The sequence below is a fragment of the Ochotona princeps genome, chromosome X, assembly GCF_030435755.1.
Source record: "Ochotona princeps isolate mOchPri1 chromosome X, mOchPri1.hap1, whole genome shotgun sequence".
NCBI classification, from domain to species: domain Eukaryota; kingdom Metazoa; phylum Chordata; class Mammalia; order Lagomorpha; family Ochotonidae; genus Ochotona; species Ochotona princeps.
Window position 1 is genome coordinate 79,569,857 of NC_080865.1, and position 19,893 is coordinate 79,589,749.

Sequence of the window (19,893 nt, forward strand, 5' to 3'; positions counted from 1 at the left end):
ATTTAAAAGGCAGAGTTACTGAAGCAAAGGGAGAGATAAGGAATAGGGGAGATCTTCCATCCACTGCTTCACTCTCTAAATGGTTACAGGTCAAAATGGAACAGGTCAAAGGCAGGAACTTGGAACCCCAGTCCAGTCTCCCATGTAGGTATAGGGGCCTAAGAATTCAGGCCATGTTCCATTTCTCTCTAAGGTGCATTACTAGAGAGCTAGACCAAAAAGTGGAGAGGCTGAGACTCCAATTGGCATCCATATGGGATCACATCACACCCACTGCACTGCAGTGCCAACCCAAGTAATTGTATCTTTAAGAAAATATTTTCAATTTATCGTGGGTTTAATAGGACAACTGAAAAAGAAGTGAGCACTTTCAAAAATGCATTTCTCAGAAACTTCTTGAGGTAGAGATTCTTGAGGAATCTTGGGTTTATACCAAGTCTTTCTCACAATGTTGAAGACGTAAAGTAAAATACCATGGCTGCCATTTTAATTTAAGCTATTATCACTGCTTATAATTATCAACCCTTTAATTGAAATAATTTTAACCCCTTTAACACAGACCTTTGCCATCTCTTACACTTCTCATGTTTCCCTCTCTTCCAAATTGGCCCCAATTAGCTCTTAAGGAAATAGTTCAAATTTCAAGTATCAAGTATGGACTTCTTAGCAACTCCACACTTCCCAATATGGTGCAGAGAGCTGCAATTCTATCTTCCCTGCTTAGGAAAGTGTTATTTGGAGGCAGCAAGGGAGACTTGGAAGCGATACTCACTTAAATGCAAAAGCAATGAATCAAGATAAATTACTGACATATGTCAGAGTAACAAACACTAGCTCTCTGCTTTGCACGTGTCTTATATGTAAGATTTTTCAGTCATATTAAAGGCTTTCAAGTGGCCTTCTTAAAAAGACATACACAATGGGTTTTAAAGCAAACATCTAACTTCTCAGGCACTTCACAAACTTTCTGACTAAAACATCCAAAGCCGGTTAATACCCTGACAATGAGGAGCGAGTAAACTAATCAAAAACCTCAGAAAAGCATGTATCTGACATCTAAATACAATAGGGGTCAGTTGAACCCTATTATTAAAAATAATAATAATGTATGGGGCAGGCACCATGGCTCAATCAGCTAACCATCCATCTTCAACTGCCTGGATACTATATGGGCACAGGTTTGTGTCCCAGCTACTTCACTTCCCATCTGGCTCCATAATTATGGCTGGGAAAGCAATCAAGGAAGGCCCGAGAGCTTGGGACCCTGTACCCACATAGGAGAGCTGGAAGAAGCACCTGGCTCCTGGCTTCAGATTGGCTCAGCTCCAGCCACTGTGGCCATTTGGGGAAACAGTGAATGGAAGATCTGTCTTGTCTCTCCTTCTCTTTATAGATCTGCTTTTCTAATACAAATAAATATAAATAAATCTTTAAAATAATGTGTCTCTAAGCTTTTTAAGAGAAACAGTACAACTGTTGAAAAGAAGCAAGGTGTCCTCTGGTAGGACTACTACGAAAAATCCCCTGCAGGTGTATTGTCACAGGAAGATGAACAAGGTGAGGACAGTTTGAGACCGAGGGGCCCTGGCAATCACATCACATCACATAAGATTTCCAAGCTTGTATGCAATAGTAGATACAGAGGTTTTTTTTCTACATAGCTCTGTTAGATCACAATGGAGTCAAAAGATCAAAGATACAAAGAATTAATTTCGCTCAGTGCCAGAAAGAACTCTCCATGAATGAAAAGTGCTGGTTTATGAGGTAGTGAGTTCCTCTCCACTGACAATGTTCAAGGAGGACATGGATAACCATCTTCTAGAGGTATCACAGAAGGGATTCTTACATTAATTAACAGGGATTTGAACTCAATGAATGATGTTAGTTCACTCTGATCTCCATGATTTTCCATGTATAAATGATTATCTAGTCCCTTTGCAAACTCTGACAATGAACATACCACAAGAGTTACAAAATATCAGAAAACTGTTCTTACGGATTAGCTGTGTTATTTCTCCACCTATTTTTGTTAGATAGCGCATATATAGCAAAAGTAAGGTAAGCAGACACACAAAAAAGTGAAAGCTTATGTTAATTGAGAAAGCAATAATTTTTCCTAATTAGATAGTATCAATAATTCAATAAATTTTTGCTAGATAACAAGATTGCTCAAATCACAAAGTTCTGTTTTATTCACTAGAGAAAAGATAATTGTGTGACAGAGAAATCACATGACAGTCAGAAACACATATTGTTATGCCTAAATTTTGAATCACCCACAATAAGGAATATTCATTCATACAATATACATAATTTTTCTCTGGAAATCCAGGTACAAATTTTTGTTGATGAAACGATACAAAGTAATTGTTGTGGAATGAGATGTCATGGGTCTTTATTATGAAATATGCTAGACATATTGAGCAAAGTAATTGTAAACAAGGATAAATGAATACATGTGTAGAGGGTCAAAGAAGACAAGCCTAGTTCATGAACCATTGATGATCCTTTGACTTCATGAAAGTAAGATTCTAAAGAAAATACCTCACAAGGTCTGTCTTGATATAAATCATTGATAGATTACACTGGTTAACTCTTACCTAACTGTATTCTTCATTCACATCACAATATTGTAAATTTTGCTACTTGTGAAGAAAAGATAAAGGAATTCCTAGTGCTAATCCTGTTCTATTTCAGTATCCTTAGAAATGAACAATGCACTAACTCTGTAATAGTGGCCTGAAAGAACCATTTGCTGCCTTAAAACAGTAAGTATCATAGCCACTTAAATATGATTTCCCCTTCAGCATTACTGATAAAAGCAAAATGACAGAGTAATTCACCCGGTTCACAACAGTCAGAAGCAGGGTCTTTACTAATGCACTTTACACTGACCAGGAAATCTTTTGCCAGGCCAAGGCTGAATTTCAACCTACTACTGAACAGTGTATAATGCAAACATATATGACAAAGTATTCAATTTCTAGCAAGACAAGACCCTCAGGCAGGCCACTTGCAAGTGTCCAAATTTGAAGTTGGAGGAAGAATATAGGTGTCCAAGAGACACCAAGCATTTTGTCATCAATCTGTACAGGGCCTGAAGCATGATTATAGAAAATATTTCATCTTTTAAACCCTTCCCTTTCACTGTCCATTTCCTTCAAAGCTTTTATATTACATAAGAAACTATTTCCCTTAATGTTGTAGTAAACAGTCCTTATCATGAGGAAGTCTTAAAAATGTTGGGCAGATTTATCGTCCTCCAAGTCCTAAAAATCAGGGGAAAAAAAACCTTGGATTTTAAACTCAGGAATTTAAAAACTAAGTCTTTTTGCTCAATGCTTCAAGTTAGTACAATGTTCTCTGTAACAGTTTGAGCACCATAGCAGCACTGCCTCATCAGTAAAGAGTTATAGCCAAGCAGCATCTACACCTGGTTTACAAAAAAGTCTTTGTATTTTTCCATACTTGTTCAACAACACATTTTAATATAATCAAGAATATTTTACATTAAAATTTCAGCCTGAAATGGTTCCTAGGTATTGACTGAAAACTGCATAGTACTTGACAAATCACAATGTTAAAACCTTACAAATCAATAATGATGCTTTCTATATAAGTATGGATACAAAAAGTTTTTTTAACAACTGCTAGGTACTCTATATTCAAAATATTATTTTAAATGTCTGCACATGATTTTTATGGTAAAATTCTAACATATAAAAATTGATCAAAGTTAGAATTTGACTATTCAACTTCAGTGCAAAGAGCTTAGAAACAAATAAGACACAATAATCATTTTTTAAAAAAATAACCTCTTAAAAAAAGACAGAGTAACCATTAAACCTAATTTTGATCAGCCAAGTAATTATGAGAGCCAATGCAATTCTATTTGATACAGCAATTTAAGTGTTATAATTTTTGAGTGGAATTATACTAAGTTTAACTATCATTTTGTGTATAGACATATTGTGGAATATAAATTAGCACTGATGAAAACAACATGCAAATCTGATGGCTTTATTTCGTTCCTGTGAAGCAATGACCTGTCATTTAAACAGCCAAAACCTAAATAATTAAAAAGCACATTTTAAACTTCCCAGGCCAGTTTTCACAATATTCAGCACATTTTCTCTCTATGTATATTTACTGAATATTAAGTAACTATATACTTTTTTTAAAAAAAAATCAAGGATAACTTAGGAACATGAAGTCAAAATATCACAAATAGTCTACCCTGCCATTAGCTCTTCAAATATATTTTACCTTGTCTATGTGCACTAACCAATAATCAATAGCTAGCATGCAAGGTCTGTGGTATTTTCTAACATCCATTTTCCAAATCAATTCACTCATCTTATTAGGTCAAAGACAGAAGTACTTAGAAAGAAGAAATTGATTAATTATAAATGTTGTATTAAGCTGTATCTAAACTTGTGAGTAGTGTGAATTCCATCGGGCATTTATTAACCACCTCTAAAAACTGACAAGTCAGCAGCAATAGGAGCTGCAATTTGGATCTTTTGGACAGTAAAACATAGTAAGAATACAGGAAAGGTTAATGACCCTTAGTCACAGTAACCAATTGATTTTAGTGCATTTAATTTTGTTTACAATAAAGCTGCTTGTAGTAAATATTTGGTCACTCTTCAACAGTTAAGTTCCATAAAGTCAGCAAGCACATGCTATTTTGTTAAATTCTTTAAAAAGCGCTCCACTCATTTGTCACCTCCATGAAGTTGTCACATCGTTTCATTTGTGGTTTTGAAAAATCCAAAGCTTTGGATGAACAAATGTACCTGAATTTTTTTTTTTTTTACATCTCTAGCCATTCCTTTTTTATGTATAAGAAAATAGAATTTAACACTCAGATAAAATGACCTGTGATGTATACAGGAGAGAACACAAAATAAAATTCAAAAAAATGAGTATAGGATTATACTCTGGAATGTCTGCATTTTTAAGCACTTTCCAGGGGAGGACTTTGAACTGAGAACATAAGCACACTTCCTCAGCAGCTGAAAGCTTGTCAATGAACCACACAGATAGCTGTACATCGGAACCTCACATACAACAAAAACTAAGGGGGAAAAAAAGGCAGCTCATCAGATTTCTAAAGATACAATTAACCTAAAGCAGGAGGAATTTTCCACTTATTTCCTACTGAAAAATATGTTAAAGGGGACGATCACAGTTAACACATTCTTCTCATTCAAAAGCTTTTCTCCTGCTAACATAATTTTTTTTTAAAAAAAAGATTCAGCCTTCATAAGCCAAAAATGGAGGGATAGGGAAGGGGGATTCATGAAAAGTACTTAAATATTTTATTATATTGTCTGAATTTTGTTTTTAGAAATACACTAACATTTTTTTAAAAAATAATAAAATGTGGACTTTCTAATATAGTTCTGTGTATATTTACTTAAACATATCTAAAATAGACATTTGTAACACTCTTTCAAACCTCCTGTATATAAGCAATCACTCATAAAACTAAAATCTGCACAAGTTGTACCTGACAGTACAGAGCTCAAAACTCATATATAATGTTAAACTTATTAATATTCGTACAAAACTAAAGCATAACAGTCATGATTAGGAGACTCATTTTCTGGCCAACAAAACTGTGCTGCAAAATTCATGAAAAAAATACTATCTGAGGCATTTCTACATTTACCACAATACCATCAATTATATCAAAGAAAGCATTTTCAGTGTTTTGGACATACAAAATTTCAAAAATATCCAATCCAAGTCGAGAATTAAAGTTTATCCTTTTGTAATGCCTTAGCTATTCTCTTGTGCTTTCATTTCAGTAATTAGATTACCATTAAGCACTGTAAAGGAACGGAAACATAAACTCTAGGAAAACAAAACAATGATAAAATGTGGGCATGCCAAGTCTAAATGTAAACAGGGTTGAGGTTTCTTAATCCTGTGGGTTTTTGCAGGCTGCTGTTTGGGGTTCCCCCCCCACCATTTTGCCATAAGGTAGAGTCATGAATGAAATCCCACTTTAACATCCTATTTTCTCTCACTTACATGTATGCTGGAGAAAGTGGAGTTGACCTGGATGTTTTAAGCACAGGAACTGGGAATTTCCAGATAGCAGGAGAGCTCGTTTTCCATTTCAATGGCATGTTGTCACCACGGTACTACAATAACAGTAAACAGCGTTTCCATAACACACTACCAACTAGGACTTTCATTCCACACCGTACTGACACAGCAGTGGCTGCCGAGGAAAGCAAGCAAGCGGTACTGCCAGTGTTAAACCTACGCTTCCACTCTGTAAAATAGGGCTGCAAGGTGCCTCCTTCAAATCCTCCTGTCCCCTAAAGCAATATGATTTTATCCTTCCAACTTAATAGTGCCACCTCATTAAGAAAGCGTTGACTGCAATACACACACACACACACACACACTCACACACTCACACACACACATATACACATTGCTGCACTGAGCATACCACACAATGCAGCTTTATTTAATAAAAGCAGCTGTTTTTTTTTTTTTCTTTTTAATGCTTGCATCACCATTGTTCTACCTTAGCAGGGAGACATATTGCAGCACTCTATTCTGCACCTATTAACCTGATTTCTGACCAATGGTAGCAGGCAAAAAAAAAATAGATGGGTTTCATATGAAAATGAAACAACATACCTACTCAGAATACACTTGTCATCCTCTGAACATTCTTCTTTTGAGCTGCAACAATACAAATGGGATATAAACCTCAACATAGCCTTAGGCCACTGCTAACAGAGATTACTGACTAAATTCAGCAGCCTGCTTTCCTCTTGTGCAAGCTCTGGCCACACGACACAAGAATGCCATTGTGGGAAAAGCCCGTTTAAAAAACGCCAGTCCCTCAGATTTCCAGTTAGAAAAGGCAAACTGTAAGAACAAATATGAACTGCCGCAGAACTGTGCACGCTCTTCTAGTAGCTTCCGTTTCAAGTTGCTCTCCTTTCCCTATTCTTATTTCCAAGCCGGGATGAGCAAAAATCTCATACATTCACAACATGCTGTGGTTACCCGAACATCACTCTGCCTTCTGCAGCAGAGTACAGAGTGGCATGCTCTTAATAGCAGTCCTTGGAGGGACGCTATCAACAATCTAATTCAATGCTGTCCTCCCCTCCGTCTCTCCCCCTTCTCCCCTCCTGTTCACCCCCTACCCCCGCCCTCTTCCCCCGCCCCCAAATAGCTCACAAATTGCCTTGAAGAAAGACCAATGCTGCTAGCCAAGCAGGTGTCCAGCAGAGACTCAGCCGAAGCTCAGCAGCCAGTACCGTAACCTCCAGGGATTAGCAACTGTCAAGGAGGTTCAAAAATTGAGGTGGCTGTCAAAGGCAGCTTGAGGTATTTTATGAAAGCAGTGGCAAATAAACGGTTCATCTGTATTATTTTTAAATACTGCCAGAAAATTCTTTGTAAATGCCCCCAAACTAACTGGGTGTTTTAAAGTTTCCTTTTAAAACACCAAAACAAATGTACAAATTTTCTACACATTTCTAAAAAGTGAAAAGGTTACATTGATATTAAGCTAACCTCTTTATTTACAAGCTAAAAAAATTCCCTTTAAAGTGGGCAATTCACCATCACTAATTACCTTCATAACACACTTCTGCTACTCTAAAACAAAATTATGTGTCTCCATCAATTTAAGCTTAGTGAGAGTAGACCAACATTAATATGAAATCACTGCAGTGAAAAGGAGCTCACATCTATTTCCCAAATCTGTATCCAAACAATAAACTTGTGCTTGCAACAGAGAAAGTTCGCTTTGAAACCTCTCTCCAAAATTATTCTGCAATTTAACAGATTGCGATGTAGCTCCTTAAGAATATTCTTTATTTGGATTTTAAAAGCAGACATGAGTGCTCTTAAAGAAAAAAACTCTATTTGAAAATTGGGAGATACAAACCATACCAACAATATAGCATGAAACCAGCTGGCATAATAAAAAAAATGCCTTCCTTTTCAGGTGTAGATCAATTATCAAGGCAAAAAGACAAACTAGTGTTTTCCTAAGAAACACAAACATGTATATAAATACAGCACATACACAGATACATAAATACCTATAAATTATGCATAGGAAGTTACAGGAATGCATGAATTTTATCAATAATTTTGTCAGCCATCACTACCTCAGGATATAATTTTTTTATTTACCATACATAACATCTCCCAAAAATCCAGTCAAGCCAATTAAAGGATATATTTCCAATTCCTTTCACTAGCCACACAGAAACCCATCTCATAGAAATTCTCAAAAGGATTGGAGAAAGGAGTAATCACATTTATCACTGCCTTAATGGCCAAAACATATTTTGTACTAGATTAAAAGTAAACTTGCCACCTAACACAAGTAACTCAATATCAAGATTTTATATCAGAGACATTGGATAATAATCCTTAACGTTTATAGAACAAGAGGTCCCAGGAACAATCAGGATAGGCAACTTGCTTGAAACCCAAAGAAGGAAAAATACATATTCCTTACATACACATATTACACATACACACACACACAGGCAGAGAAACACACGGGCATATAGGTACCAAGTGTGGAAAGCCTCATTCTACAATGGCTTTCAAACATTCATAGCCTGAAGTATATGCAAACATTTAAAAACAAAAATGATCAAATCTACATAATAGTTTATATAGAATAAGGAGACAATGTTTCAGAAAGGAAATTCAATCATTTTCCAGCTTCAAAAAATGTTACAAAGTGATCATTGCAAATGTGACTTCTCCTTCTGAGAACAAAGACTCGAAAGTATGTATAACAGCATAATAATGAAAAGTTTCTAAAAGTTTACCTTCCTGTGGAGGCGCTTCAAAATTCATGAGTGGAAAACAGGATCAAGGTAAATTTCCATATTTTCAAAATCACCACATAAGTAGGTAAAGATCACTCTATTGTAAATGTTTTCAAGATATTATCGTTCTGTGAACAATCAACTAATTCAAAAATCAGCTTTTTTTTGTTCTAATCTCATTAAAGTCCAAAGAAAACAACCAATACCAATACTGTTCTATGTAAATTTCCAGTCTACATTTTTCATAGGTTTAATTCTCAATACTAGGTTTATAACACTCCGATAATTTTACTATTTATTCAAGGGGAAACAAACTGCTTTCTTCCAACTTATTCTCAGTACTCTTAAAGAGCCAAACCAAAAAAAAAAAAACCACATTATATCTGAGAGTGAATATATATTTACATTCACTTCTTACTTTTGCCTTAATAAATTCCTAAATTAATTTTTTTAAGGATTTACTTATTTTTATTCGAAACTCAGATATACAGAGAGGAGGAGAGACACAAAGGAATATCTTCCGTCTGTTGATTCACTCCCCAAGCGGCCACAACGGCTGGAGCTGAGCTGATCTGAAGCAGGAGCCCAGATCCTCTTTTGGGTCCCCCACGTGAGTGCAGGGTCCCAAGGCTTTGGGGCTGCTTTCCCAGGCCACACGCAGGGAGCCGGATGGGAAGCAGGGCTGGGATTAGAACTGGCACCCACATGGGATCCAGTGCATGCAAAACGAGGACTTTAGTCACAAGGCCACCATGCCAGGCCCCCCTAAATCATTTCTAATTATCTTTCATGAGCAAAAAACTAGTTATTTTAAGTAGAAATTAACTGCAGCTTGATTAAACCACCCTAATTCTAATTAATCAGAAAATACTACCCTAGTGGAGGCTCCAGCAGCAACTATAGAATGTGACTATAATTATCATTACATTCCAGAACTTAAAATGGTTTCATCTATAAAATGGAATGAAAGTTAGTAAAAAATGTATTTCAATGTATATTTTAAAATTGAGACTAAAAGGAATCAGAAACCCTTGGTCACATTATATTAAAAAAAACAAAACAAGATTTCATTTATAGAGTACTTGTTTTCTGTTTCAGACAAGCACACTGAACATGATGGAAAGATAGATATTTTCTCCCCCAAATACACATCCACTGAAAGATACAGTGTACTTCAAAAAAACTGAATTAAAAGATAAGCTGGTTTTGCTGTAAAATTTTTGAAATGCATGCGATTTTTAATGTGATTTATATGAATTGTTTTGACTATTTACAGAAATGGGAAACAAAAAGTGTGAAGTGTATACAGAGAATCATTTGTAATATATATATATTTAATTCACTTACTGTATTTGAAAGGAAGAGAGACAAATGGAAAGACAGAGGCAGAGACAGAGAGACATGGATGATGAAGATTGTCCATCTTGCTTGTTTGTTTCCTCTATGCCCACAATACCTCGGCCAGGGCCAGGCTACAACCAGGAGCCAACAAACCCATCCAGGTTCTCATGTGGATATCGTTATCCAGCTAAATGACTCATCACTTGCCACCTTCCAGGGTATATATTAGTAGGAAGCTGGAACTCGACGTGACATTGAGACTTAAATCACTGCTCACTGAAAATGGATGTGGATGTCCCATGTGGTGACTTAATAACTGAACCATGTGCCACCCCTATTTTGAAACTGAAATTCTAGAAGGCATTTAAGAATTATAAGGGACAAAGGTAGAAAATCTAGTATCATACTGCCAAGATATATTTAACTTTCACTGGGAGTCCTCCTTTTATTTGGGAGTAGAGATGCATAGTGCAATACTACTGTGACAATATGGGGGGGGAAGGAGGGGGAAGAATTGATATACCTACGAATCTGTACCATGGAACACGCCATTAGGCAAAGGAACCAATTGAGAAGACAGTAGGAGCAAAAAGTTAATGGTTTCCTGAAAGGAAAATGGAAGGACAGAACCATAGCAGTGCCTGATACTCATGTAATCTCTTTTATAGTTTGGGCTCAGATCAAAGAGCTCATGGGGCTAGGTGAATAAGTGAGTCAAAATACACAGACTAAATTGAGCAGAGAACTAAGATCTACTGCCCTTACTCTCTTATGAGGCTGAGAAAAAGAGTAGCATTAAATGATAAATATAGCTTTTGTTTCTCTGTTTTTCCTGTTATTATCAAAATTCTGTATGCCTTTTTACTTTTTCTACTTCAAATGCTTAAAAATGTTTCCATCTTCTAGGAAATATGCATCAAACTCTAGAGTATTTTTGTGTGTTGTAAGTGAATGATAGCAGCAGAAGTCTAGGATTTTTTTTTAAAGATTTATTTAGTTTTTTTTTTAATTGGAAAGGTGGATATACAGAGAGGAGGAGAGACAGAGAGGAAGATCTTGCGTCCAATGGTTCACTCCCCAAGTGACTGCAACAGCCAGTGCTGCGCTGATCCAAAGCCAGGAGCCAGGAGCTCTTCTGGGTCTCCCACACAGGTGCAGGGTCCCAAGGCTTTGGGCCATGTTCGACTGCTTTCCCAGGCCGCAAGCAGGGAGCTGGATGGGAAGTGGAGCTGCCGGGATTTGAACCGGCACCTATATGGGATCCCGGTGCGTGCATGGCGAGGACTTTAACCACTACGCTATTGCGCCGGACCCAAGTCTAGGATTTTAATATATTATTCACATACTCAATTTTGCATTGACATTTGAAAAACTGTGGCTAAAGAGGACTAGAGTAACCAATTTATTATTATCAAAGAGCAACATGATAGCCAATACTCCAATGAAAGGTCTGTCGTTACCATATTCTCTGTTACATCACTGCCCCTTCCTCTGCCTGAAGGCACCTGTCCTGAACTCCTATTTATACTTCAAGAAGGACTCGCTGTAATGCATCTTCCTCAGTGAGCCCCATTTCTAGCATTCATACGTATTTGTTGAGTAAATTGAAAAGGAAGTTCATAAGCAGAGGAGTGAATAAATCAGAATCACATATTAAAGCCTCTGGAAGGTTTCTTAAAATATTATCATTAAACCCGCTATTATTTGTATACACTAGGAGGCAGCAGATGATGACTCAAGTACTTCGGTCCCTGCCATTCATGCGAGATGTTCAGACTGAATCCAGGCTTCTGGCTTCATCCTAGCCCAGTCCTAGCTATTGCCAGCATTTGAGAAGTGAAGCAACAGATGGAACAGTGATCCCTCTCTCTCCCATAAAATGGAAACATTTTTAGGCTTTTGCTATTACTAAAAACAGAGCTTAGGTACAAGGAACATTCATTTGCTAATTTGATAATGTTATGTTTAAATGAAAAAAATATTCACACAAATAGGTGTGTGAAGGAAATCACTCAGAATATATACTGTCTTAAAGTAAACTGTGCTAATAAAAAATCTCTCACTTTAGTTGATGACTATGGCTGGTCATCTCTCAGCAACTTCCTAAATATCTGTTTAAATTATTTTGGATAAATAAAATAGCCAAGCTATTTACTGTAAGCTGTTATGATGTAAATCTAAACATTCATCAGTTTTTTAAAAAACGAAATGTACAACCAAAAGAACAGTTAAGAATGACTCAAATGATGGTGGGAGGGTTTGGGGAGGGGTGGGGAGAACCCAAGTATCTATGTAATTGTGTCACATAATACAATGTAATTACTGAAGTTAAATAATAAATAATTAAAAAAAAAGAATGACTCAAATGAATAAAAATAGATTGATAAGACATTCTCCAGTGATTTCAACATGTTGTTTTAATCCTGATTGTATTAAATATAAATGCATATCAACCAAAGTCACATGAAGACAATATAAATAATACTATAATCTTTGCTTGTAAATCCTGCTCTATTTTGCTGAAAGCAAACTCTGATATTTATTTACAATGCTACAAATTATTGTTAAACAACAAACCATATCAGAAACTAAATCTCAAAGGCATAGCAGTTAAGGAAAAATGGCATGTGCTATATTCTGCACAACTTCAGAAATATCTATACTTTTATGAAAGCCTGAGTTTCTTAAACACCATTAGGTTAGTATATTTTTCAACATTACAATTTAAATTGATAAAATAATTCTACTTTTTAAAAATCATATATATATTTATATATATATTTACTATAAAAAATCACATGTTTGGCATAAATGCTATGGACAAAGACAAATGACGATTACCTGGTTTTCCAGTGACTTTCCCTTCGCTATTTGTAAATCTTGGCTACAAGTACGTATAGTAGTATACTGACATAAGTACTACTTATGGAGTGGTCACACTAATGTTTTGTTAACCAGCAGCAAACATGGAAAGTTAATCCTAATGACTCATTAAGATTATACACTATGTAAATTTTCCATGAATAAAGGCCTTTTGAAGTGAATTATCTTAATTTTCCATAATTTCCCATGTGTAACTCTAAATTCCCTACTATAAGGACACCTAATCTCTGTCTGATTGTCTTTGTCTGCTTTTTAAATAAAGAAAAAAAATTTCAAACAATCCTAATGAAAATGAAATTAAAAGATAACTTTACTTGGGAACAAAACATTTTTCAATCCATGTTTGTCTTCCATAACATGTATTTTCCACAAATATTTATTTTTGATGTCCCCACAGACACCCATAGAAACTGCTGTTGTTTCCATAAAAGTTTTAACTATATAATGAATGTGAAAAAAATCTTAATTTCAAGAAATTATTCAATTTCACACTTGAAGCTTATGACCCATTTCTATGCAATGAGGCCCAATGGTTAAGAGTAGCTTACAGACATATCACTTGCCTAGAATGGCGTTACCCAAAGACTTAGCAACCGGGACAATCCCTGTGTTTTCATGACAATTTCCAATCCTTGTCAATTTCTAATTTAGAATTCTTCTCTTTGGTACTCTCAATTTCTACAAAATAAGCAATGGGTACAGAAATAGTCTGAAAGATGCCAAATACATGGCAATAAATCTAAAAAAAGTATGTAAATTACAATTGCTCTGCCTGCAACAAGTAATTCAACTAAATCCCTGTGATGCACAAAACATCATTCACATACATTATACATAAAGTGTTCATATGTTGCCATCTACCCAGAAAACTGCTTTGGCATTATATCTAACTTTATTATATTGCTACAACGGTTGTGCAAAAGGAGGAAGACATGTCCTTTTCTTTCTCTTATATTCTATTACTAACTAAAATAAGCACAATTTTGAATCAAAATAGAATGGATCTTCTAGACTGATCATTGGTTTAAAATAGAACTTAAATTTTGACTGCTTTGTGTATTTTACCTAACAAGTTCAGAATCACTTTATATCTTCAAAATTAAACATGTTTGACTAATCAGTTATTTTTTTGACAGAATTACAAAGCTAAATAACACTTGAATGCAACGTATTTCCCCTTTAGCCAGCATGTATTTTATTCATTCATTCCTTACTTGGCTTGATGTAAGTCAGACGTTGGTGAGTATTTTTATGTGTCTTCCTCTACAGAGTCTGGCCATTTTGTTTAAATTCCTGCAATGCCATTCAGAACTTAAACTAAAATATTTATGTTTAGGGGTTTCCAGATACACTTATCTTTAAGATTCAAGCGTTTAAGGCACAGAGCACCATAACTTGTATTCCAAAAATGAGTGAATTGGCAGAAAATTCAGGCTTAAAGTGACAGTCTAATATAGAAAAAGCATTAGCAAATTAATTAGGATCATGGCTTTTGTGTTTGTTAACTAAAATATAAATATTCCATTTGAGGCTTCCATAGTATATTAACTATTGCTGACAGTGTGAGATAGACCCCTTGAACATAACAAATGCCCAGTCCATCAACTCGCTATGCAAAATCCCTAGAGAAGAGGTACACGCATGCTAAATTAGTTCTATCATCTGTAAATATTGAGAACTAGTGACCGTTGGATGATATAAATATACACAACACATGTTCTCCAACCCCATGGTCCTTACAATATAATTGAATACACTGGACATTCACCTATGAAACACAAAATGAGCATACATATACTGCTACAATCAAGTCTTAACTATCCATGGCCCTGGAGAACCTAGCAAATTTTTACAAAACTTTAAGCCAAAGCAACTGGGAGCCAATGACTATGAACAATATCAAAACTTGCTTATGGTTTACCTTTTAGTGGAAATCTTTCTGCCCTTTACATGTTCAAATATGAAATGGATATAAGTTTAAAAAACAAAAACTCAGTCACAATAGCATGCGATAGCTACTGTGACATACTTCAGATACAGATATGAGTATAGCCACATGTGCAAATTATAGCTGGATTCCAAACTCTTACCTTCCCCTCATCCCCAATCCCCTCATTCATGTTTTGACATGAAACTCAGGAAATACTGATACAAAAGTGTCTCTTTTCTCGGGTGTGTGTACACACATACACACACGATTCTTTATAGTATACCACACACATTTAAAGATATATATATATGCATATATACAAATATATATAACATATAGAAAGCAAAAAGTTTTAGTTCTGGGAAGTGGAGGCTCTCTAATATTAGTATGCCAAGAATTGCCTGAATTGGATATTTAAAAATCAGAAACATGGAGGTAGGATCCAGGACTCTACATTTTGTGCAAGTACTCTATCATGCCAAGTCTACTAAACTTGGAAAAAGATTGCCTTAAAATCAAAGTGCCTATGTTCTGCTCAAGAGGCATCAGCTACTGTAACACTGTGCTTTCCTTCTCAGACTCTGGCCTTCCTTGGTGTATCATCCTTGGGTGTTCACCACCAACCATCTAACCTAACTGTCCCTGGCCCGATGTTACTTTCCCACACTCCAGATCCTTCCAGCTCTGAAAACTAGGTCTGTAGCCAGCAAGCAGACAGGCACAGTAGCAGGCAGACAAATGCAAAGTGTGAAATGGTAAGGTGCAGGAATTAGAAAACAAAAGTAAATTATACTGTGCAATACAGAATCGAAAGTTAAACATTTGTTTCAAACTCTTTCTGTGAGGAAGGATGCAAAAGAGCCAATGTTGAGCTAGCACCTTGTTAGACCTGCAGCTCTGGCACTAATTAGCTTCACAACATTGAGGGCTATCTTCCCTCATCTGTAAGATAGGAAAAATGCTACTTTCCTCATCTGGCTCATAGCAATGCTAGGAAAAACAAAGGAACCAATACTTGCGAAAGTACACTGGAAAATATAAAGTGCAACACAGTAATCTGCATTTTGAACAGCACAGTATGTGTATGTTTTCATAATAAACAAAGTACCCTGCAATTCTGCTTGATAACTGAATGTCTTCCAACATCTCAGGGTCTATTCTGAAAAGCAGTTCTCATTTCTTGAAACAAAAGGCAGAGCAAAATGTAGACCCTTGGACATACCCTGACGTTGATTTTTTGAATATATCCTTGAAATCGGCTTGTTTTAAAGACAACTGCCTCCGTCTCCTGAAAGTGGAGTGGAACAAAAATCTGGTTAATTGTGACTTAACTGTATTTGGTTCAAAATTTCCAAACCACACCTGCAACATATTTTAGCCACGAATTAATGAACCATATTTACACATCTTGAACAGTTAAGACCACACTGAACACTATAAATTAATTTGTAAAAACCTTAACTAGGAAACTGGAAGGTTCTCTTTTCAGAAGCTGTCTTAATCCTTTAGAAAGTCTGGAATTAAAGACTGACATTAAATACAACACTTAATTGCAGCTGATCTGAAAGACTAATGTAGACACATACGGACACAAGGAAATACTTTTTCAGTAAATGATCAGTTGGCCCTTGGAATGATATGTCATTTTTGAGCTTTTTAAGTCTAAAGGTCAATTCTGTGCTGATATACTGCTTTGCCAAAACAAAAAAAAGCCTTAAAGCCAACGACACGTATTACAAGCTTTCAGAGAACAGATGGCTAATGTTCGTCTAGGTTCATTTACTACCAATTTTCCGATTTTTCATACTGCTTGAAATTAATAAAAACATAAATAGAGGTATTGTCTCCTAAGCAGAAGATGTGCTTTATGTGGAGTCCCATCATACATCCAGCTCCTTCGAGCTAGTACTGAAGCAACGGTGGACAGACATAACCCTGGTACTGTCTCAAGAATGCAGTTTTAAAAAATAGAGACTACTACAGAAGCACTGCAGTATATGCTGCAGTCAACACTTTTCAAAATTAAAGCATGCAGGCCAGTACCTGAGGAGCTCTAACACAGGATTCCACGTATTTATATTTATTTCCTTTATATCGTTCTGAGTTTGTAGGAAGTGCACATTAGCCTTATCTAGCGTTTTTTTCAAAACAAACTAACATGCTTTTTTTTCTAGGTCATCTCACAACCACTATTGCATTATTAAAGGCATAACTAAATCAAAGTCACAGCCTAAAAGTATCTCTAAAAAGATCTTGACAAAGACCATGCTCAAAATGCTGTCTTTACTCTCGTGACTTCTTATTGTAAGAAAAGGTAAGGTGGCAAGAATTTTATTTATTTTTAGAATGATAAATTCAAAACAGCATCTCCTTAATGACAATAGTATTTCAATGTCTAGTTTCAAAATGCTATACACACAAAAATTATTCTTGAATGATTAAAATCTACAACAGGTTAACTTCATATTTGTCATGGTTTAGCATTAAGCTTCACCAAGCAAATAATGATTACATTATTCTGTTGCTTAAAAATACATTAAAATATCTTTAACTACAGCTTATTTTATATTCCTATTCATATTATTCTTTTTCTTTGTGCACTGTAGGATAATCTGGTGTGCCACCTTCTGGTAACCGTGTGAAATTATGTCTTTCCACACAAGTCACTGTTCTTTATTTTAACTTTGTAAATATGTACATGCATTTTCTAACCAGCATTACATCTAAGCCATATAAATACATCCATATCATAGTCTGAAGGAGAATAAAATTTCCTCAGATATTTCGTTTAAAACCAACCTCTATACATGCTTCCTATGATTTTTACATGGTTACCAATATGTCTCCTGAATTCTACAATACATATAAAATTGATTTTTGTATACCGCTTCACAAGCAATATGAAAATAACAGGCTTGCTATTTTACTGAATAAGTAGCAGCAGTAAATAAAGGAAAAGAAAGGTCTCTTACCAATAAGCCCATTTTTCTCTTAAGGTTTGAACTCTCATCATTTGTCATGTTCTTGTGGATCCCTCTCTCATCAAATTCTCTGGAGTTTTAAAGTTAAGAGCGGCGATGCACAGCTAGGCTCTGCTACACAGTAGCGCACCCCAGTGTATCTCTGTGGTATAGCACCTCAGTTGCAGCTCCCTAAAGCAGGAATGGGCTTTTTCGCGTTCAAAAACCTGTGGTTCTGCCCTCGTTCCCACGGTAGGAAACTGTAGTCGGTGTGGTTGACCTATTTATATTTCATATCTAAATTCCTGGTGATATGTAAATGAGGACCATATGAATATTGAGCTTAGTTCCAGGAAACTCAACAAGAAAAAAAGCTATGCTCCTTTATGGCAGAGGTGGGGCAAGGCAAATACTAACACCAGGAGGTCTGACCCAGGAAAAGAGCACGTTCACCTAACAAGGAATCTTATTTTTCCCAAGGGTCAATGTTCTGTTATTTGTCTTACGATCCTTATCAATGTTAGCACTTTCCTTTCTGTTGTCCACATCAGGCAGTTATTAAGTCCTATCTGCTTTTCTTGATCAACTTTCCAGGTATCTACCCCCCCCCCATTGGTGTTAAAACAAATGAGCTACTTCAATAAAACACACATAACCAGCCTCCCTGAATCTCTCTTCTTTGATCTGTCAATTATAATTCTTCCAGATTAATCTTTAAAAATAAAATCACATGCAACACAATATAAGCATTCCATGAATATTTTATTCTACAAGTACTTGCTGAATTGGCTACGCATTAGCCACTGCACTATGTGGTGTGGATGGAAAGGCAAGCTTCTCAGGGAGCTTGTGGCACAGTGAAGAAGGCAGACACGGCCTCTGATAACACAAAACACAGTGTAGACACTTCAGTGTTATCTGTCACAGCTCTACAGCAGCCGCGCAACAATCAACATCCTAATGTGATTGCAGTGGAAGAAATGAGGCATTCCTCAGGTGACCCTAAACTACTCCATGAAGGGATACAGAGACCTGGGGAATGCTTTGGAGGGGGCAGGGAGAGACCAGTGAAGTCTTCGATAGGACTGGAAAGAAGACATACTGTGTTAAGCACGGTGGATTTTAGATACGCAGAAATTATATCACTGAAGATCAGGCATACCAGTGAAGAGCTTTAGAATTTATCCTACAGGTCACAAGAAACCACTTGTTGTATAAGTCAATCAAAGAGCTAATCAAACAGCTCGGTCCAGAAGGAGTAACTCTAGATGCTGCCTGGCCAGATCAGCTAACGCACTGTCACTGTATCCCAAAACATCAACTTTCCCATTCTCCACTGCACAAGCTTGTTTCGTTCTGTCTCACTTTTACTACAGAGGCCCGTCAGGCATGGAACCCCTTCGCTGATCCACTTTCCTGAAATCAACCAACCTACTCAATTCAGCTCAAATTCCATTCTTTTTTGTGATGTGAGCATAGTAATTTTAGTCCACAGATATTTTAATCTTCTTCAATTATGGATATTGCGCATCTTTCTTGATATTTAGCACACAATGTACAAGAAATCATTTTGATTCCTTTTCCATACAGTGAAGCAGGGAATATAGGATAGTGCAGAATCACACTATGGCGAAGATCACAAGCCGAGGACCCAAGAGAGCCGAGGACCCACTCTCCTAAACTTCACAGGATACACTATATTTAGTAACTACCTTCCCCACACTTAAACTAAAAACAAAAGTATATGAATTGTGAAGAGACCCAGACAGGTTTGGCGAAGCAATTCTACATTACTGTTCGATGCTGCTGTCAGTATATAGCACAGCACTGGTTTGAAAATTCCATGAAATTCATGAGAGAGGGATAGCAACAGCATACCTGAATAACGGGACTGTGACCTTCAGAGAAATGGAACTGTATATGAGAAAAAGTGTGATGATGT

At 36.2% G+C, this 19,893-nt stretch overlaps 1 protein-coding gene across 7 annotated transcripts in view; it reads right to left on the reverse strand.

The window, feature by feature from the left end:
• KLHL13 (kelch like family member 13) overlaps nt 1-19,893 on the reverse strand; it is a 170,465-nt gene that overhangs the window by 50,832 nt on the left and 99,740 nt on the right. The window contains exons 1-2 of one of the 7 annotated variants that reach the window (XM_004587624.3): nt 17,964-18,053; nt 16,214-16,279 (exon numbers count right to left, since the gene is read on the reverse strand). The exons of 3 other annotated variants lie outside the window; for them this stretch is intronic. In XM_004587624.3, coding sequence (XP_004587681.1) covers nt 16,214-16,279; nt 17,964-18,004 — 107 coding nt within the window. In that variant the 5' untranslated portion in view covers nt 18,005-18,053. Of the gene's footprint in view, nt 1-6,042; nt 6,156-6,666; nt 7,080-16,213; nt 16,280-17,963; nt 18,054-19,893 lie in introns of those variants that run through there. 3 more of the 7 variants (XM_036497794.2, XM_058658638.1, XM_004587626.2) reach the window with 3 other exon arrangements.